We start from the raw sequence: 19,587 nt of genomic DNA, 5'->3' as shown, positions 1-19,587 counted from the left end.
AAATAAGCTAAGGGGCTCAAACCGTTCGTGGTAGGAATCAAAACAATCATTCGAAAGTGACGATTTTATTTTTACAAGGATTTATTAAGACTAACAAAATTTGTACATCAGCTTATAACAAGTCACTTAAAATTAAAATTAAAAAAATACAAAAATCAATTATATAGTACAAAATTTTAGACAAAAGCTTCAACGCAAAGCTAGGAATTTTTTAATAAAAAAAGTCTGTTCTCTTTTGCTCTTAAAAAATTAAAAAATTCTACCTACATTGACGATCGAGACTACTGATGATTAGTAAATTATTCCGAGTGCATTAAGAAACGCGTTTCTTAACGCAGTCGGAAACACAATAAATTAACAAGAATTGGATGAGAAAACTATCACATGATACATTAAGTGGCGAATAAAATAAGAGCAAATAAAATTCTGTGAACTGGTCCCACCAAGAGGAAATACAAAGACCTAAAATTGAGTTTGGAGCAAAGGCACGTTATGTAAACAAACACAAAAGCGGTCCGAATGTGAATGGCGACATTCACATTTGGACCGATCAATTTTGCTCTTGCCATCAGTCCACATCTACTTCCAAATACTGTCTTGGCAAATGACGAAATTTTACAAAATACAACAAAACTGTTCTCTCAATTCATTGTTTCATAAAACATAAAACTAGTTGATTTTAACAAAGAAAATCGAAAGGGCAGTCTTCAAGTATAAAACAATGAATCAACTAATCTTAAGAAATATACGGGCAGGAAAGTTACAATTATTTACAATTATCACCAATCTTACACAGCTTCACTTTACTTATGGAGATGTGTGACCAGATGGACACCGACACGATCTGTTTATACAAATACCAACTTAATTCTGGACTATGTACGTCCTCCGTCTCTTGCTGTTGACGGGCTTCTCGTACTCCATTAGCTCCTTCTGAGCGAGCGCCATCTCCACTCGTAACATCTGCTGATCCTCCTCTATGTCCTCGTACACCTCGTCGGAAGCCTAAACCAAACAAACGCCTGATAAAAATCCCGTCTATGGAAAAAGCCCTTCTTCCACGAAAATTTTTGACATTTCTTTTCTCCGATATTACAACAAACTTGTAGTTATTTCGAAAATTTCAAATCATAGACAATTCCAAAATCACGAGTCTATAGCACAACATTGCAGGGATATATTCATATTGTTAGGTTTGGTTAAGTTATTACACCTAGGGTGAGCAATGGGCATACACACCTCAACATCAAGATCACTATTGACTTCGATATCGAAGTCGCTGCCGTCCTCGTTCTCCGCCTTGATCACGAACTCGAAGTCCCTTTTCGGCCCTTCCTCATAATCCGACCCTTCTTCACTTTCGGCACTCCCGCAGGAGTCCCCAAACGTGTCCCCTTCGTCGTAACTGCACGAGAACTTCAACTCGCCCCTTTCCAGCGGTTCCAAATTTTCAGGATTGATCATAGCCTTCCTAATGGCTGAAGGGTCCTTCCGGGACCATTTCTGGACTTCCTCGTCCATTTTGCTGATCTTTGCGGGATTCATCGCCCACAAACAGCCTTTCCTTTGCGCCCCGTTGATCGCCGGTTTCTCTATCTTTTCGAAGCATTTATTCAGCGAAAGATTGTGTCTGACTGAGTTTTTCCAGCCGTTAGGTGCCGTTATGAAGTACGGAAAGTGTTTACACATGAAATTGTAGATTTCTGAGACGGGTAAACTACCCGATCGGCTGTTTTTCAGCGCCATTGCGATGAGACAACTGTAACTGTATGCCGGTTTCGGGTAAATCCGTTCGCCGTCTTCGCTGAATCGGTTATTGTTTAGTTTTCGGTTAGTGGAAGTTACCGTCTTAACTGTGGTGACGTGACTAACCTGAGCTACCGTAATAGGGGAATTAACTTGTTTATTAATTGTATTTCTAAAAGTTAACAACGTCGGTTTGCTTATGGTCCTAGCTGGAGGTTTTGAGATGATTGGAGTGACTTTACTTATTGTTTTCAATACAGGGGGTTTGTCTTCCCTGTCGTCGTCACTCAGCCGTTTTAAAAGATCTTTCTTCACTTGATTCGCTTCTTGTTTCATTGTTGTTATTTTAATAGTGGATGGAGAGAACGTTAAGTGACTTTCTTTTAACGTCGGTGACGGCGAACGAATACTTTGGGCTAAGGAAATAGCAGGCATTACGGCGTTCGGATTGACCATTGTGGTCCGTTCTTCGCCGTTAAAATCTAAATTTAAGCTGGAATTTGAATGGTTCGAGTTTGACGAAAACCATTTTATGTCGGAAACGTCTTCCAATTCCAGTGGAGGCAATTCCGAGAAATTCAAGCCGGAAAAGTCGTTATGACCGCCGACCAACGATTCTATTTCGGATTTAATGTCGATGTCCAAGATGTCTTGAAATGACATTGAATCGGATGCGCTCAAGTACATGTCCATGACGGCAGACATGACGATTAGCTTCTGCAAGCACAAAAATCCCTTCTTAATTAGGTTTCGTGACGATTTTTAAATTCTGCACTCGGTAACACGGTTCGAGGTCGAAGATTTATTTGTTGTGCTAATTCCGATAAACCACTTTGCTGGCGAAATAAATAAAAAACTTCAACCAAACGTTGATAAACATTATGTCGTTACGCACTTTCCCAAAATTCTGTTTTTAACTGACCTATGAGATAAAAACAATTAAGAGGCGATCCCAACCCAAGATTTGCTAAAAAATACAACCACATGACAAAAGATCATTTTGTGGTCGACCTTTTTAAAGCCCCTATTTATAGCCTCGCTATAAAGTTCCAACCTTTTTTTCTGCGATTTCGCAAACAAGTATTCGTAGGTCAGTATATTTTGCGAAAAGAAAAAAATACACAACCTTTGACTTAATTAGATGTTATTTTGTTCTGTCTGAACAAAACCCGAAAAATTTAATTCAAAAACGTGCTTAAAACAGCTAGAAATTATACTACTTTGTATCAAATTTTGTGTTTTTTCTTGTCTTTTTAAAAAAAATTCGCACAATAATGAGTTAAATCGAAGACACAAAATAATATCAACTGATTATATTTTTGCGATATTTAGGCATGTATTCAAGAACTTGTGGAAGGATAAAAAGCATCACGTTCGATCAAATGTTGTAAAACTTCCCAATCAATTTTGGCAGTTTTTTAGAATCTCTTGTTCTTCAATTAGAGTCTGAACATTTAGAAAATGTAGTGCACAAAGAAAGAAATAATAACGCCATTTTCGCGCCAATTTAATAATTTCGGACAAGTTTAGTGAAATCCCACAAAAATTTCAGCAATATCTGGTAATTTTGTTTGTTTGCCGAATTTTGTGTACGCTGCGAAACATTATTAAGTATTGCCAACTTAGCTCAGTCATAGGCCACTTTAATCAGAATTATAATTGGTTCAATAAGGCTGCTTAAAAATCAAGAAATTGACTACTCATTCTAATAAGTGAGTGCGTAATAACATGGGAACAATTTTTATTTAATTCGGAGTCGCAATTTTATAAAAAAATTAAACACAGAATACGTGGAATGCCGACAAATCCTCAATAAAATACTCACTGTATGTAGTAGTTGTAAGAAGTTTTAGAATAAGATTTTTTTGATAATTTATTCTCCTCGTTACACAAATTCGAGATGTCCAAACTGATAACATCGCTAGTTGATACATTTTTTAAATGAATTTAAACTAATTTGTCGCTTGTAAAAAATCAATTAATCAATTAAAATTCAATTATAACGGAGCGGTGTATTGATTCATAATTAATGACCAATAAATTACCCAAAGTTTAAATTATTCTTCTCAAGAAATTCGGATAAAATAACCCTCTTGAAATGAATTTTACGTAATTTACGCAAATCTTTGAAGGAAGACGGGAGGGGAGTTGGAAAAAACTCTGGTTGTGGCAAAATTTTTAGTTAATTATTCACTTACAACAAAATTGTCTCTTCGTGAACAACTTTCTGACAAAATAAATAATGTACAAAAATAAGTTCTGCTAGTAAGACAATCTCTTGCGTCAATATTTGATGACTTGGGACGTGGAAGAGAAAAATTAAATAAAATCAAGCAAAAAATCAATACGAAAAAGGGGAAGATTAGTCATTAAATTCGAAAATAGAATATTTCTATTGGCAAACTGTACTTAATTCAGACAGATGGCCATCATTCAAGAGGGGAGAAAAAGAGGAGGGTGAGAATCGCCTAATCACCCCTGAATTTTACAAATAATTACTTTGCAAAATAAAAAACACAGTAAAAAATCATACATTTTTATTACATGTATTTTTTCAAAACGTAGACACAACAGAATGATTTGTGTGTGAAAATACCGGTTTTTAATAAATGTCTGTCTCACCCCAGACAAGTTACAGATTCTTTTCTTTACTTTATTACCCCATACGGTTATCCTTACAATAGGGTGACTTAAATAATTGAAAAATACAGGTAAAGTTGCTTTCAATAAAGAAAACGACCTGTCATAAATCACCTGTGCTCCCTAAGGTAAAAACCTCACCATTAATGAATTAAAAAATATGAAAAAACGAAGTTAAAAATAAAATCGTAGTTTCTTTTATTCACTCAGTACATTGCTTTCTCCTCCCGGCAATCAAAACTACCTTCCTCGACCTTGAAGTGTTAAGATCGTCTTCCCGCCTTGTTGATATAAAAATAAATGATATAATTTTACTCCAGCAAAGTGGTTCATTTTCGCCAAATTCTCCGGGAATCACATCGCGAGATATGAGGAATTTGTGCGAAATTCCCGCTGATAATTCTGGAGCGTGTGGGTGTACCCTTCGTGTTTACCCGCCAAATCGGGCACTTTTCCCACAGGTGTGGTGGTTTATTGTCAAACAACCAGTCGCATTGTCAGTAATCAACAATCAGCTAATTATTATTGTTTTGCATTAGATAACACACGTTCACACAAAAGAGCGGGATCCGAACGTTGGACGAGTCCATTACGCGCCACCGCACGAAAAATCGCCTTTAATCGCGTTTTGTAACAGAAAACCACCCGAAAAATACAAGTAAAATGCGAAAAATACTTACTGATGCGTTATTTGACGGCAGTTCGTTGTGTCTGGTCGTATTTTTGTTTAAATCATGGATAAAAAGATATTCAACACTGACAGCACTTTACACCCAACGAATGTATACAAAACTTGTCGTCATCCACAAAGAACGAAGAGGGAATTCAAATCGCGCGCTCCCGATTGGCTGGCGCAAGTCACGAGTGTTTCCCGCGCGATTCTGATTGGCCGGCGAGAGTCGCCGGAACGCCGACTTCGCAATCGAATAACGATACGCGTGCTAATGGGGTCTTGACATTTAATTTAACCTAAGTTTTTTCGCTGGAGGAACGGAAAAGCGGGAAATGGCGCACACCAAAATTTCGCCCGTTTTTCGCAGATTATTTTGATGCGCCTCCCATGGCCCTATGAGCGGCAGTCGACGAGATTTCGCGCGGTTTCCGTCGGCCTAATTCAGCATTTTGCCGGGAATGTTGTTTAAAGGGACTGTCATGGCAGCCTGGGAATTTGAAAAAATTCCACCGAAATTACAATACGGCGTAATTTCGGCGAGGATAACGCAAAATTGGCCAAATTACGGCGTGATTCAATTAAATTGCAATTGTCAACTTTTGAAATTATCTAATAAACATAATTAGATACCGGCTTGGGAAAATCGATTACCAGCGGACGAGTCCAAGTCGGAGGGGAAGCCGCGCCAAAATTAATAAATCAGACATTACAACAAGAACGAGGAATTTTTATAATCCTGCACCTTCCCCACATGTTTTAATTAATTCGGTCACAAAATCAGCAATTGTGGAAGGTGTAGTTGAATAAACCATGTTTTTATTGCACCAGAAGATATTTTATTAAACTCTCAACTCAATAACATCAAAAAGCCCTTTACCCTGATCGGTCCTCCACATTTGCAACAGAAATCAGGATTTTGCAATAGATTTCTATACCTTTTAAAAACGTGTTGACTCCCAAATACTCATCATGGTCGTGTAACAAAACCGGGGTGTTATTAATAGGCGAAAAGCCAATCGCTGGTATGCCGATACCTCGCACGTAGCGGCTGTCGGTGCCCCCTGGGAATATCTGGGTTTTGAGTTTTAGGCCCCTATAAAATTGCAAATTGAGAAATTGCGACACGAGCCGCGTAGCGGCGAGTGGCGCAATCAATTCATTATTGCGTGAATATTTTTTTTATTTTGTGCAACATAACTAAAAAATGACTTACAATTTGTCTGTTCCCTCCTTAAAAGCCACCCAGAAGGGATTAGAGGAATCGACCTTAGTGGGCGGAATTTGGGCCTGTTTTTGCTCGTACTCGATCCAGATTCCAGGCCCGGCTTCCTTGCACCACTGGTTGATGGTCTCCTCCCATTTTTTTATGTCGACGGTTTCGGGGGGAATGCGGCAGTCGATGGCGATGACGAATTCAGGGGGCACTACGTTAGTTTGTACGCCGCCCTACAATATATGATTTTTTCGAGTTACGTGGAACAGTTTAGAAATTATCCACAATAATTAAAACCAAAATTTTACCTGAATTTACATCTGAGAGCGTCAAATTCAAATAAGATCAAGTTTTCTAACTCAAACTCGGTCTATACTCACTGTCATTTGGGTCAAATTGACTGTCGTGACGTCACCGATGGTCCGGCTAGGATTGTCTTTGAGTTTCTTTTTTTCCTGTCTTCTGAATTCGAAAAATTTGTTTAAAAGATAGGTGACTTTTTCTCCCGCTGTGTTGTCCAGGAGCAAGGAGCCATGGCCTGGCTGGCCGGGGCAGTGGATGTGTAAATCTACAATTGCATAACACACCCTGTATTTACTGGTTGCTTAGAACGGTCTTTTTGGCGAAAAACAGTTCAAAATAAATAAAATTTGTCATTTAAAAATTAAATTATTTCCATTGTTTAAAGAAAGTGGCAAAATGCGAAGTCGATTTTTTTTTTACAATAAAAATTAAAATAATAGAACGCGACATGATCTACAAAAAAGGTCCCCGATCACGTTAATTTCATTAGTGTCGACAATTTCAAATTTTAAAAACAATGAAACAAAAAATGTCTATATTTAATTATGACTTCAAAATTTATTTCGAAGGGATAATGTCAAATATTTGATTGTAATAACTGTGGTAATAATTTCTTCTTCTATTTTTTTGTTTTATTTTTTTTTTCAGTTCCACCAAGATTTCAACTATTTTCAAATAATCTTGTGTTTCCGTAATGCCAATGACGGATTTTTAGGAATCATTTTTTTTAAATAAGGTTGATAAAAATGTAAAATAGTTATTAATGATTATATTTCTCATTGAAACTATAAATTACATCAATTTTTATTAATTACTATTAATTTTTAAGTGCATAAATAATTTATAAAAATTAACTTCGAGAGCAAATGCGACGTTGGCATTTACAAAGTCTTGAAACAGTAGTTTTTTACGATGACTTTTATTCTAATGTTGATAATCTTATTAGTGTTTCAAAAAAAAACATATTTTTTTTTCATAATTTTTATTAAAGCGTTCTGTAGTTCAGATACACGAATAGAAAAGTGAATAATATACAGGGTATTTCACGTAATTTTTCAATACGCTTGTAAAATGCAGTCAACAATACATATTCCAATACCAACTCGATTCGATTACAAATTTAAAAAAATTGGACAGTCTTGTCTAGTTTGTTCACCCCTTCAAAAAATTGCAACGTTTTTAGTTAGATAAGAATTAAAATAGAAAGATTAGAATCAAATTCATTCCGTCTTTTGATAGAACACAAAAAACTGTTTCTGAAAAATAGCAATGAAACAGTGATTTAACTGATAAGTAAGTTTGACAACTACATTCGTGGGTTTCCAAAAATTAAATAATTAAAAGTGTATTTTTGCATCTAGTGTTTTGTGACTTTTGTATATATTTATTTGGGTGCGTACATTAGGTGAAGGACTCGTAAAGTTGTATGAAACACCTTATATAGTTACAATAAGTATCCACTGTATAATTTTGTCAAAAAATGAAAGAATCCCATATTCAAAAAATTATTACCTATTTATAATTTGTTATCAGTACGTAAACAAAATAAAAAATAAAAGGTGAGCATAAGCCTCCAGCATTCAATTCTTAATTTAGATTTAAATTGTTTTAACAATTCTTGAAGATCTTTAGGGCCTAACCCACCCGTTAATGATAGAGACATGGTGTCACGGACTTTAAAAAAAAAGTAAATTTGCTACATTTTTTTAAATTTTTCTTGTATTCGCGGAAAATATTAATTTCCAATATGTTTTTATCATTTTTCATAAGTTTCAATGGTCAGTTGTTTCAGCTTTGTGTCTACTTATCAAGCAATTAATGAATTAGCTGAATTTAAATTAATTTAAAACAATTTGGAATCAAGATAGTCTAGGTTGAAACAAAAACTGGATACAAAAAATCGACTCGTTTCGCCTCCTAGTATTTAGTTCTCCATAAAACGAAACTTACGCCAAATACACCTCTCCCCATTAAAAACCGCAAACTCTTCATTCGGACTCGCCATCCCTTCGTCCAAAGCAAACCCAACGTTCAAATCCTTGAACTCCTTTGTATGAACGAACTTTCTCATCCCATCTTCACCCCCAATTTCCTCATCTAAAGACCCAATAAGTGTGTTTCTGAACCCCTCACATTTACCACAAACTTACCAGGGACGAAAGAAATATGCAATGTTCGCTTGAGAGTCACCCCTTGCTGTTTTAATCTTCTCACAGCTTCCAAATATTGGATTCCCACACATTTCATGTCTTGGGTGCCCCTTGCATAGATGTTATTTTGCTCGTCTATGTCGGCACTGAAGGGCTTATGGGTCCACTTGTCTTCGAAAACGGGCACCACGTCCATGTGGCTGTTGAGGAGGACTGATGGTAAGTGGGGCTGGGTTCCAACCCATGTCAGCACCACGATGGGTTTCTTGGGCACTACGTGGTAGATTTTGACGGGAAGGCCCAAGCCTTTGGCCTGGTTTTCGAGGAATGTGACGCAGGCATCTGGCAGGGGATAATTCAAATTAATTAATTAATTGGCGAGTGGAAGCGTTTGATTGGTGTGAAAGTAATTGGATATTTCCGTTTAGAATAATGTATTTTCAACTGCATATACTGATAATGACGGAATTTACTCAATAACACTAAAATAAATCCTTAATTTAGATAATTTTAGGTCAAGTGTGACTTGGTATGAATAGTAATAAACCCTAAATTTGCAAGTGTCCTTACCAATGTCGTCAATAATGCAAAGTAATCCAACAGTTGTGTTTCAACAATCAATATTCCCCTTACTGTGTATTAATTGATATGAAATAAATTAAATCAAGGATCTGCCTGTTAATCCTTTGGGTGTGTTTGATAATCCCTTTCAAGCCGATAAATGAATAAAAAGCATCAAAATACAAAACACTTCGACATTCCACACCCAAAAACCGAAGCCAAGCCAAGCATCCGTCATGCCATGACCTGTTAAAATCAGTGGATTTTTCCCCAATCTCGCACTGGGGGGATTTTGATAAAAACACGCACCCACAAAGCCCAAATCTCGAATAATCACTTACCGTAGTTAACGTCCGGATGTACGGAAGGAATCCGCAAATATTCACGAAAATTGTTGACAGCTTGTGTGTCCAACGCGTCTTTCTGAACAGCTGACAATGAAGACATCTTACGACTAAAATTCTAAAGTGAAATCGTCGCGACGTCGTCTTTAAATAAACGCGAACCGACTCGGTGTCTTTTTAAATGCAAGGCTGCTGGAAATGTTTAATCAAGCATAATTTGTTTGGCTTTATTAATCGGGGAGATGATAAAATGCGGTGCACAATTGAGGTTGTTTACTGGAGGTTTTTGCGGGTCTGGTGATAAAATCGCCATTTGGAGAGGTAACTACTCACGTAAGAGTGATAACGTTGTGTGTAAACAAAAATTAAGGCTTGTTTTTCCGAAAAAAAATTTAAAAATTGTTTTCCCGCCACGCTTTTAAAAAAATTAACAGCTGACTGTCACACGTTTGCGTGGTAATGGCCAATAAGGTGGCCGCATTTTGACAGTTGACATTTTTCGATTTTCTCGTTGTAACTTGAAAGTTTCAAACACGGTGGAAAAGTGGAAAATGCATGAATGAAGGTGAAAATTCGCTGAAATCCGGTTTTTCAGGTATGTTTGTAGCAATTGGCATCAAATTTTGTACTGGATACTTGCGGAAAAATTTGAGCTTACACCTCAAACAAAGTAAATAATTGGTAGTAAATTATGAGAACAACAATGGAATTTGGAAAAATTCCACACATTTTAGAGATTCTCAAAGGTTTAGCATGATTGAAATTGATAACAATCAACTGTGGCATGTAACATTTTTGTTAATTTTAATTTCGTTCATCATCAGTTTGGTACAAGTCAAGAACAAAAAACTGGGTAAAGTCAAAGTGTAAAGCACTTGAAATAAATCTAACTTAGGTTCAGCTGACTATGACCAGTGTCTTAACAAACTTAAGCTTTAACATTGTTCTCAGTTTTTTTTTTAAGTTTTGAACCCCTCTATGTATGGGGTTTAGATCTATTCATAAAAATAATTAACAGAGACGTTTAGTAAGTGAAGACATAATCATAATATTGTCAAAAGTACCATTATCAGCTGTCTAAGTTGACCTGACCTGACCTGACTTGACCTGCAGGTCCGACTTAAGTTTCTGTTATATTCTGTTATATTTTTCATAATTATTTTTATCTTTTCGTTAAAAAAATCAGAAAATATAAATGCGCTATTTTCTGAATTGAATGCAATCACATTTGTATTATTACTTACGTAACTGTAGTACATGATATCATAATATATAGAATATGTACAGTATGATAACGATAAATGTAGTTTTTATTCTAATTATAGCCCCACACCTTAATCTTTCTAATTACATCACATGCTTTGTCGTTTCAAAAGTAGCAAAAAAACTGCAAATATTTACCCAAGTCTAAGTAGTAATTTTTTGGCAATAACAAAATAAAAACATTTCAGATTGAGTCCTTTATTTGTAAAGTAATTACAAGCCAGCCATTAACTTTATAAATCAATTCTGTACTGTTTTTTCTTTCGTTGTTTCTTCAACGTTTCCGAGAGATTTCAAAATTTCGCAGTAGATTTCAATGCCTTTCAAAAAAACTTGAACAGGTAGATACTCATCATGTTTATGTAAAGCCACTGAGGTATGATTGATTGGTGAGAACCCTATTCCTGGCAGTCCAACTCTTCGTATATGACTAGTATCACTAACAGCTGGAGAAATTTGTGGTTTCAGTTTTAAACCCCTGAAATTTTTTTTTATTATTTTTCTTTGACTTTTTCGAACTCACAGTTTATCAGTTGCTTTTTTAAATGCGAGCCAATAGGGATTTGAATCGTCTAGTTTAGTTGGTGTGACATGTGAGGCTTTATCTATGAATTCGATCCAAACGCCTGAACCTGCTTCTTTGCACCATTGGTTCAGAGTTGCTTCGAATTTTTCCAAGTCAACGTTTGGAGGGATTCGACAATCGATCGTTATGACGAATTCAGGGGGCACTACGTTAGTTTGTACCCCACCCTAGAGTTGGGATCATAATTGACGAAGTCTTTATTATTTTATGTACTTAACTTTGATTTGGGTTAAATTCAATGCTGTGACGTTCCCAATGGTCCAAGTCGGGTTATCGTCCAGTTTTTGCTTCTCCCCTTTTCTGAACTCGTACAGTTTGGACAAAATATAGGAAACTTTTTCCCCTGCTGTGTCCTCCAGAAGGAGGGACCCATGTCCAGGTTTCCCGGGGCAATGGATGTGAAACTCTATTTAAATAAGGGATAGAACTGTAGTTTTGTACTTACGCCAAGGGCAACGCTCAGCATAGAAAACAACAAACTCGTCGCTTTCGCACGTTATTCCCTCATCTAGCGTCGCCCCAACTTTCAACTCTTGAAACTCTTTACTGTGGACGAATTTTTTCCACCCATCTCCACCCCCGATTTCCTCATCTGAAACCCATGTTTTTCCCAAATCAATTTTCCCAAACACCTACCAGGAGCGAACGAAATGTGGAGCGTCCGCTTCAAAGCCACCCCTTGCTGTTTTAGTCTTCGAACAGCTTCCAAGTATTGGATTCCCACACATTTCATGTCTTGGGTGCCTCTGGCGTAGATGTTGTTTTGCTCGTCCAGATGGGCACTGAAGGGTTTGTGGGTCCATTTATCCTCGAAAACCGGCACCACGTCCATGTGGCTGTTGAGCAAAATCGACGGTAAGCTGGGTTCGCTGCCCACCCATGTGAGCACCACGATGGGTTTTTTGGGCACCATGAAGTAGGTTTTTATGGGGAGGTCCAGGCTCTTGGCCTGGTTTTCCAGAAACTTGACGCATGAATCTAGGAGATTTTGACTAAATTGTCCAGTTATTACAGTAACATACCATAATTTATGTTTGGGTGCACCGAAGGGATTTGCAAGTATTGGCGGAAATTTCCAACAGCTTGCATATCCAAGGCATTGTTTTGGTCGCTTGATGACATATTTTGGTTCGTTTTAACTAAATCACTCGTGTTGTGATCGAAAATTTTGGCAGCTTTCTGTTTATGTATGTTTTCCTTTCGTAATCATGATAACTTGCGGTTTAATTTTTGGCAAAATTTAGATATTTTATCACCAATTTTTCAAACAACTTCCTGTTTGTTTCTTAACTTTGGAATGTACGAAAAACAGGTTGTTGTTTTGAGTAAAAAACTTTTTTTTTGTGAAAGGGAAAGGAAGAAAATTCGTGATAAATTGCTAAATATTTTATGTGTATCGTTTGTTACACGAAAAGTGGCACAAAAGTTTATTTGGTTTCATGTTCGATGTTTGCGAGCGAAGTCACAATTTCTGAATAAATTTCTATCCCTTTGAGGAAAGTTTCAACACTCAAGTACTCATCATGGTTGTGGAGCAAAACGGTGGTATTGTTCATTGGGCAAAAGCCTATTCCTGGCAGTCCAACACTTCGCACATATCGTGCGTCAGTAGCCCCCTGACATATTTCCACCTTGAGTTTAAGTCCCCTAAAAAATTTTTAAACTTATGTGCTTCCAAACGAGAATTTAGTACAATTTATCTGTGGCTTTCTTGAATGCGATCCAGTATGGGTTAGAATCGTCCAGTTTTGTTGGGGGAATCTTTGATTGTTTGAGTTCAAATTCGATTGTAACTCCAGGACCGGCTTCCTTGCACCATTGCCGAAGAGTTGCTTCGAACTGATCAAAATCCGCCTCTGGTGTGATACGACAGTCGAAAGTTAGGATAAATTCCGGAGGCACCACATTGGTCTGGACACCTCCCTAAAACCGGCAAAAAATATAGTATTTAACCCAAATGCGATCTTACAGTCATCTGAGTCAAATTCAGTGCCGTCACTTGCCCAGGCATCATATTCGGGTTGTTTTTCAATTTCTGCACTTCTCCGTTTCTGAATTCGAACATTTTGTTCAAAATGTAGGAAACTTTCTCCCCGGCTGTGTTTTCCAGGAGTAGGGATCCGTGTCCCGGATTTCCGGTGCAATGGATTTTGAATTCTACCATTGATTTTTTCAAAAAATTATTCCTTTGCGGTTAGAAACTTACGCCAAATGCACCGCTCGACATAAAACACGACACATTCCTCGTTGGGACTCGCCACGCTTTCGTCAAGCGTCACTCCAATGTTCAGTTTTTGAAAGTCCTTAGTATGGACGAACTTTTGTAGCCCATCAATACCTCCAGTCTCCTCATCTGGGACGAAGGAGATGTGGAGGGTGCGTTTCAGGGCCACCCCTTGCTGTTTCAACCTCCTCACAGCCTCCAAATACTGGATACCTATCGATTTCATGTCTTGGGCGCCTCTTCCATAGATGCGATTCTGCTGGTCTATTTCGGCCCCGAATGGTTTATGGGTCCACTTATCCTCGAAAACTGGCACCACGTCCATGTGGCTGTTCAGCATGATTGCCGGCCAAGAGGGCTCGGTACCCACCCATGATATAACCACGATGGGTTTTTTGGGCACCACGTGGTACACTTTGATGGGGAGGCCCAAACCTCGGGCCTGCTTCTCGAGGAATTTGACGCAGGGTTCTGGAATTTTTTTGCTAAGCTTACCATCAAGGTGATTTTAAAAGGTACCATAGTCAATGTTTGGGTGCACTGATGGGATTCGCAAATATTCGCGGAAGTTTTCAACCGCTTGTTGGTCTAAAACTTTCTTCTGGACTTGGGTTACAGGTGCCATCTCGGGAATACGAATAAATCAAAGCGGGGACGACTTTCCTTATAAAAATCCAGACCTATTGTTTTTGTTGCCCAAGGTTGCAGGAAATGTTTAAATAAATAAATTTGTTTGAGTAAGGTAATCCTGTGGTTGATAAGTCGCACAGCTTCGGCAAAAATGCCAAATTTTGGTGATAAAAACGGGCGTTTATCAAAGGTTAATAAAAATGCATTGTAATTCCGAACAAAACTACAATTTTCGCACGTACGATTTCAAACAACCAAATTGCATAATAACAAGTAAAAATTCCACAAAGGCGTTTGTTTTTTACTAAATTTGAGTCGGTTTCAAATGCTGTCCCAAAATACAGGTAACTGTAATGAATGGGCGCCCTCTGTGAGTAATGATCATTTGATGACGGGCCTTAAATTCCGCAAATATGCGTTTCCGTGGTTACGCCACATTTTCGTGCCAAACGTCATTGCAAAAAGTGTTTTTTGTGTCATACATAATTCACGAAAAAATATAAAATTGAAATTGTCGTTTCACGCATACAACGCGCGCACGTATCGATTTTCAAATGGTTGATGAAAATACGAAAATGAGGGTTATAATCCTCGTCTTAATTTTCGCATTTTCCACTTGCCAAAGTGCAGTGTTATTGTGGAGTACCAGCAAGTTGGAGGTTTCGCCTCTCAGTGATTTCAACGACGAAACTTTACAAAATTTGGTCCAAAAGCTGGGATTCCCGGACGTCAGCGTCTACAAGAGCAGTCACGACTTGTTGCCGAAATTCGAAACTTTGGTGAAAGAATACAGCAGGGCTTACAACCCCAACGGGGACATCACGACCGAAAATGCGACAGGTTTGGTCAAAGAAGTGTAAGTGTTTTTGCTGATTGTGTTGGTTTAGAAATTGCAACGGAGGAAGACTTTGCGCTCATTGAAGCCAAGCAAAGGGGGGATTTACTGGCCGGAAACAACACTCTGTCCGTGTTGTACCTTCCGAGCGAGCGTCACAAGCGGGCCCTTGCTAGCACCACTGAAAACCCCGTGTCGTCCAAGGACGTGGTGCTCTACAAAGGCACCTTGAAGAAGAACATATACACGCTTTTGTACTCCTCTCATCCCTTGGTGCTGCACCAGGAGGAACCGTCCGAAGATTCTGTGAGTTTCACCCTCGGGGAGAGTCGGATGGTGACTGTGGATTCTCCTGGCAAGGACTCCTACACGAAGTTGTATGTCAAAGTACCGGTCCAGGACAACAATTTCGTCATCTTGCAGTTTTTTTTCTATTGGTTCAACACCTACTGGTCCTTGACTTCGGTCAAAGTCTCGACCACCAACGGCAATTTTTCGACCACTTTGAACATCACCGAGCCCTTCCTTGTCCCTGCCGGGTTTTCGTACCATTGCAACGGTTTGACGACTTTCAAGGACACGGCGAAGGATAACTCAAAGACTGAGTTGCGAATCTACGATTTGCAGGTGCAAATTGATTCAAAGAATGGCCTGTTTAGTGACGCTTATGATTGTGTTGATTTCACCACGGTACCGATTTGGTCGGGTTTGTTCGTTACGGGACTGCTTGGACTAGGGCTGATTATCGCCCTGACGGCGATCAACGACATCAAGACGATGGACAAGTTCGATAATCAAAAGACCAAACAACTCTCGATCACAGTAGCGGAATAAATCTTTAATAAATAATTTAACTATTTACATATGATTGTCGGACGGCACTTGAGACATATCTGTAGCTGTTTTTAATGGTTTATGTAATAAATACAGACGCAGGTACGATTAACAATAAGACGGGATCATGAAGTGCGGTTGCGAGGTGTGTAACGCCTGGCCGTCTTTCGGACACACAGTCAAACTGCAAAAAATATACATTATGGAATTTTTGATTTTTGGCACAAGTACCTCTGCCTGATTTCCAGAGCGTCGATGGTTATTTTCTCGATGTATATTTTCGGGACGGTCAAGAGCCTCCAGGTCAAAGGGTTCAAGTAGCTGCTCTGGTACCGCCATTCGACTTCAACAGCTTTGATTTTCTTGACTTCGGACGTTGGCACCACCGCTGTGTAGATTTTCCCGGGCTCGTGGAACCCGCCCTTGTTTAAGGGCACCGTGTGCGTTTTCGGCCCTTTACCGTCGGTTGTTTCATGCATTGTGAAGAACAGTTGGCCCACTTCGCCACCATGTTGGAGGCTTTCGCCAGAGTTTGAAATTTTTACTGTTATTCTGTAATGCCCGCCTGTAATAAATGTGTAAATAAAAGTGTTTCCCCCAAAGTTGTGTTAGTTACGGCAGTATGGTTTCGCTTCTCCTGTTATCAAAAACTGGACCATGTTCGAGTCGGGTGAAATTACCCGGCGTTTTACCAGTTCTTTGTATTCTTTGTGGCTGTAGTAGCCGAACTGGATGCATTTTTGGTTTCTTCGGCCGCAATCGAAACATTTTCCCGCCAAAAAATCCTAAAAGAACAGTGAGTGTTGGCTGGTTTTACAACTCACAACAATAATACCGCGTAGTTGTTGCATCCAACTGTTAGAAACGAACACGCCCTGTTGGGATTAATGCTTTCAATGAAATATTCGTAACTTCGCATGTGATTGCAGCCCATGTATTTCCTCACACCTGTAATTTTTTTTTAATTTTACATAATTGAATTGGGTAAATTACCCAAGAAAAAGCTCCCATTGGCCTCATCGATGTATTTGGCTATGCTTTTGCCGCAGCCGGGCTGGTTTGTGCCCCCATTTGGGTAATAGTCCACGTGACCGATCCTTTCAGTCATACCTAGTCCTCCTCGAATAAACTGACTAGCGTCGGTGTGAACCACATCGACGTATTTGGCGGCGGTTCGGTCTAACCGAACCGGCGGTTGGGCCTTTGCAAAGTGCGGTTCAGCCGGGTCGAGGCCGGTTATGCGCCCCAAAGTCAATTTAAAGTCCTACAAAATTTCAAAATAATTTTATTATGTATTAGCTACCTAATCAATAAAAAAACATCGGTAATTTTGCGGTCTGTTTTAATGAAATCTCATAAAAAAACTGAGATCACAGTTTAAAAACATGATTCAATTTTCAACCAAATGATGAGGTTTTTTGACGGAATTTTGGCTAGAGACGAATGAAACGGACAAAATAACACGAAAATTTGTCCATATTTTAGTACGTCTTTTAGCAGGATCTTGCAAAATTAAGTGAGTGTTTCTACTTTTTGACCAATGAATAACTAACGAATAACATTAGTTACGATCTAGTTTGGTCAAAACCTAACTTTACCTTAAAACGGCGATTTTAAAACCATATTCAAACACTCAAAAAACCCCAAAATAACACCATTTTTTGGTTTAATTTGATGTTTATTTGGCTTGTTTTTAACAAAATTTTACTAAGTAGTTGTATTTCTAGTTGTAAAATTTAGTTTCTAGTTGTAAAATGCCTGATTTAGAACGAACGAAGTATTTAAATCGACAGCAGTTTCGATTTAGTTCAGAAATTTTTAGGCCAAGTTTTTATTTCAGAAAGAAACGCCTCAGAATATGGAGAAGTAGCAGCATTTTTAGTTTATTTTGTTAATTTTTTGGGTTCGATTTTTACGTTTTTGGCTGTAAAATGTATTAAAACGCTTGAAAGGAAAAAATATAATATCATTTTTGAGTAATTTATGGATGGTTTCACAAAAAACTGCGGGTTTAAAGTCTTGAAAACGTGCAATTTTCAGTAAAATGTTTTGTTTTTTCACTTATTTTTGACGAAATTGTGCCAAGAAACGAATTGAAACGAATGAAACATGCAAAATACCATGAGAATTTTGGTCTGTTTTTATTACTTGAGTACGTCTTTTACTCGTATCAGAATCTTGCAAAATATGTGTCTATTGCTTCAAATAATAATAATAATAATAATAATAATAACATGAATTTCGATTTAATTCAGTAATTCTTTAGCCAATTTTGGCGAAAATTTTTGAGAAAAATCTTGTTTAAACCTTAAAAACCTGCTTAAACACTCTAGTAACCCAAATATAACATCACTTTCAGTTTCATTTGGTAATTGTTCGTTTTGTTTTTAACTAAATTGTACTAAGTAATTCTATCTATATCTGTCTGTGAAATCTTCTAAAATGCCTAATTTATCACGATATAGCGAAATAAGTGAGTCTCTGATGAAACCGAGATCAACTTCGTTCTGGTAGGGGTTTTTCAACCAAGCTTTAAAAAAAAAACGTTCTTATTCCAAAAACGTCCGTAAACGCCCGAAATATGCAAAAATAGCACCACTTTTGGTTTAATTAGGTAATTTTTGGATTTATTTTTACGACCTATTTGTTAAATAATTGCATTGTCTGGCTGTAAAAGTTACTAGAAGCCTGAAAAGCAAAAACTGAATAATACCATTTAAGTTTTATTGTTTAAAAACGAGTTTAGGGTCTTGAAAACGCTGAAATAACAATTTTGAACAAAATCTTTTTTTAATTTGTTTGACAATTTTTTTTGTCGAAATTTGCCTTAGAAACGAGCTGAACCGATTGAAAGACGCCAAATAACATTAATTTCCGTTCAATTTCTTAATTTTATGGCGTCTTTTAGCACGAGCTTGCAAAATAAGTGAGCATTTGGTTCAAAAATCTAAATAAAAAACATCAATTTTGAGCTAATTTTGTGATTTTTTTAACCAAATTGCTTCAGAAAAATTTAGTTTTTACCTTAAATACGGGTTTAAGCTTTCAAAAAACACCCCTTTTGCTTAACTTGGTGATTGTTTATTGCTTTTTACTAACCCGGTGCAAGGTATATCCCACGTATCCGCACAAGTGGGCCCCCAGCGAGTGTCCGATGCAGTGCACGTGGTCCAGGTTCATATCAGGGATGTGCTTCCATAAGTCGTGCAAAAGATGCGCAGTCATTGCCCCCACTAGCCGAATATTGGCGACTGCTTGTGTGTAGGGGGGCCCTGAGCCCCCTTGCCAGTCGACCACGATGACGGAACAGTCGTGAATTTTCAATAACTTCTGGGCCATGTCTACAATCTATGTGAATTTTTTGGGAGGTTGGGGAACATGTGCCGAGCTCGTACCCAATATATCCCTCCACCCTCCATGAAGCCGTGCGAAATCACGTAGACGGGGTTGCGGGGGTTGATGCCCGTCGAGCCGATCACGTCGTACTCATTCAAGTCGATGTAGGTGGGTTTGGTGGGGTTTTTGCGCGTGTAGAGCGGGTACCGCGGCTCGATCTTGAAAAATTTGGGGTGAGTTGGGGTAAAT

At 38.1% G+C, this 19,587-nt stretch overlaps 6 protein-coding genes across 8 annotated transcripts in view; 2 read left to right on the top strand and 4 right to left on the bottom strand.

The window, feature by feature from the left end:
- Positions 1–49: 49 nt before the first annotated feature.
- On the bottom strand, positions 50–5,693 carry jumu (jumeau). Its single transcript, XM_964189.4, has 3 exons — positions 5,067–5,693; positions 1,240–2,463; positions 50–1,005 (listed from the first exon to the last, which is right to left on the bottom strand). The coding sequence occupies exons 2-3, from the start codon at positions 2,449–2,451 to the stop codon at positions 865–867; spliced, it is 1,353 nt and encodes a 450-aa protein (XP_969282.1). The 5' UTR covers positions 2,452–2,463; positions 5,067–5,693; the 3' UTR covers positions 50–864.
- Positions 5,694–5,872: 179 nt separating this feature from the next.
- On the bottom strand, positions 5,873–14,473 carry LOC657672 (uncharacterized). Its single transcript, XM_964119.5, has 11 exons — positions 14,223–14,473; positions 13,686–14,174; positions 13,449–13,636; positions 13,173–13,402; positions 12,910–13,126; positions 9,628–9,748; positions 8,726–9,067; positions 8,526–8,672; positions 6,653–6,840; positions 6,273–6,505; positions 5,873–6,152 (listed from the first exon to the last, which is right to left on the bottom strand). Exons 1-11 carry the CDS (start codon positions 14,326–14,328, stop codon positions 5,933–5,935), a joined length of 2,481 nt encoding a protein of 826 aa, XP_969212.2. The 5' UTR covers positions 14,329–14,473; the 3' UTR covers positions 5,873–5,932.
- The window catches only part of Kaz (Katazuke), a 25,802-nt gene continuing 16,321 nt past the window's right edge, over positions 10,107–19,587 (top strand). Inside the window, exon 1 of the mRNA XM_015983493.2 lies at positions 10,107–10,225. The gene's annotated coding sequence lies outside the window, so the exon portion shown is untranslated. The remainder of the gene's footprint in view (positions 10,226–19,587) is intronic.
- LOC657592 (aminoacylase-1) lies at positions 11,076–12,810 on the bottom strand. The gene is made up of 6 exons (XM_964043.5): positions 12,502–12,810; positions 12,116–12,457; positions 11,925–12,071; positions 11,698–11,885; positions 11,417–11,646; positions 11,076–11,371 (listed from the first exon to the last, which is right to left on the bottom strand). Exons 1-6 carry the CDS (start codon positions 12,599–12,601, stop codon positions 11,134–11,136), a joined length of 1,245 nt encoding a protein of 414 aa, XP_969136.1. The 5' UTR covers positions 12,602–12,810; the 3' UTR covers positions 11,076–11,133.
- LOC657437 (V-type proton ATPase subunit S1) lies at positions 14,616–16,604 on the top strand. Its single transcript, XM_963897.4, has 2 exons — positions 14,616–15,173; positions 15,221–16,604. Exons 1-2 carry the CDS (start codon positions 14,888–14,890, stop codon positions 16,000–16,002), a joined length of 1,068 nt encoding a protein of 355 aa, XP_968990.2. The 5' UTR covers positions 14,616–14,887; the 3' UTR covers positions 16,003–16,604.
- LOC657362 (uncharacterized protein) overlaps positions 15,986–19,587 on the bottom strand; it is a 4,028-nt gene continuing 426 nt past the window's right edge. For 2 of the 3 annotated variants that reach the window (XM_008199755.3, XM_963826.4), the window contains exons 3-9: positions 19,398–19,556; positions 19,102–19,350; positions 16,996–17,266; positions 16,838–16,950; positions 16,619–16,787; positions 16,234–16,567; positions 15,986–16,186 (exon numbers count right to left, since the gene is read on the bottom strand). In XM_008199755.3, coding sequence (XP_008197977.1) covers positions 16,111–16,186; positions 16,234–16,567; positions 16,619–16,787; positions 16,838–16,950; positions 16,996–17,266; positions 19,102–19,350; positions 19,398–19,556 — 1,371 coding nt within the window. In that variant the 3' untranslated portion in view covers positions 15,986–16,110. Of the gene's footprint in view, positions 16,568–16,618; positions 16,788–16,837; positions 16,951–16,995; positions 17,267–19,101; positions 19,351–19,397; positions 19,557–19,587 lie in introns of all 3 variants that reach the window. The other variant, XM_064355168.1, reaches the window with a different exon arrangement.

Source organism: Tribolium castaneum, chromosome 2 (assembly GCF_031307605.1).
Source record: "Tribolium castaneum strain GA2 chromosome 2, icTriCast1.1, whole genome shotgun sequence".
Classification (NCBI taxonomy): domain Eukaryota; kingdom Metazoa; phylum Arthropoda; class Insecta; order Coleoptera; family Tenebrionidae; genus Tribolium; species Tribolium castaneum.
This window is presented reverse-complemented; position numbering and strand designations above follow the sequence as displayed.

What these genes read in the sequence shown, in the direction of transcription:
- jumu (XM_964189.4), bottom strand. Translation starts at nt 2,451, where the DNA reads ATGTCTGCCGTCATGGACATGTACTTGAGCGCATCCGATTCAATGTCA. An exon ending in ATAGTGATCTTGATGTTGAG is followed by an intron (nt 1,006 to 1,239) that starts GTGTGTATGCCC and finishes TGTTTGGTTTAG; the next exon opens with GCTTCCGACGAGGTGTACGA.
- LOC657592 (XM_964043.5), bottom strand. Translation starts at nt 12,601, where the DNA reads ATGTCATCAAGCGACCAAAACAATGCCTTGGATATGCAAGCTGTTGGA. An exon ending in GCACCCAAACATAAATTATG is followed by an intron (nt 12,458 to 12,501) that starts GTATGTTACTGT and finishes AAAATCTCCTAG; the next exon opens with ATTCATGCGTCAAGTTTCTG. An exon ending in CCACATTTCGTTCGCTCCTG is followed by an intron (nt 12,072 to 12,115) that starts GTAGGTGTTTGG and finishes CATGGGTTTCAG; the next exon opens with ATGAGGAAATCGGGGGTGGA.
- LOC657672 (XM_964119.5), bottom strand. Translation starts at nt 14,328, where the DNA reads ATGGCACCTGTAACCCAAGTCCAGAAGAAAGTTTTAGACCAACAAGCG. An exon ending in ACATCGAACATGAAACCAAA is followed by an intron (nt 9,749 to 12,909) that starts TAAACTTTTGTG and finishes ATTTCACTTTAG; the next exon opens with AATTTTAGTCGTAAGATGTC. An exon ending in AAGGAGGGAACAGACAAATT is followed by an intron (nt 6,153 to 6,272) that starts GTAAGTCATTTT and finishes GCAATTTTATAG; the next exon opens with GGGCCTAAAACTCAAAACCC.
- LOC657437 (XM_963897.4), top strand. Translation starts at nt 14,888, where the DNA reads ATGGTTGATGAAAATACGAAAATGAGGGTTATAATCCTCGTCTTAATT. An exon ending in CACGACCGAAAATGCGACAG is followed by an intron (nt 15,174 to 15,220) that starts GTTTGGTCAAAG and finishes GTGTTGGTTTAG; the next exon opens with AAATTGCAACGGAGGAAGAC.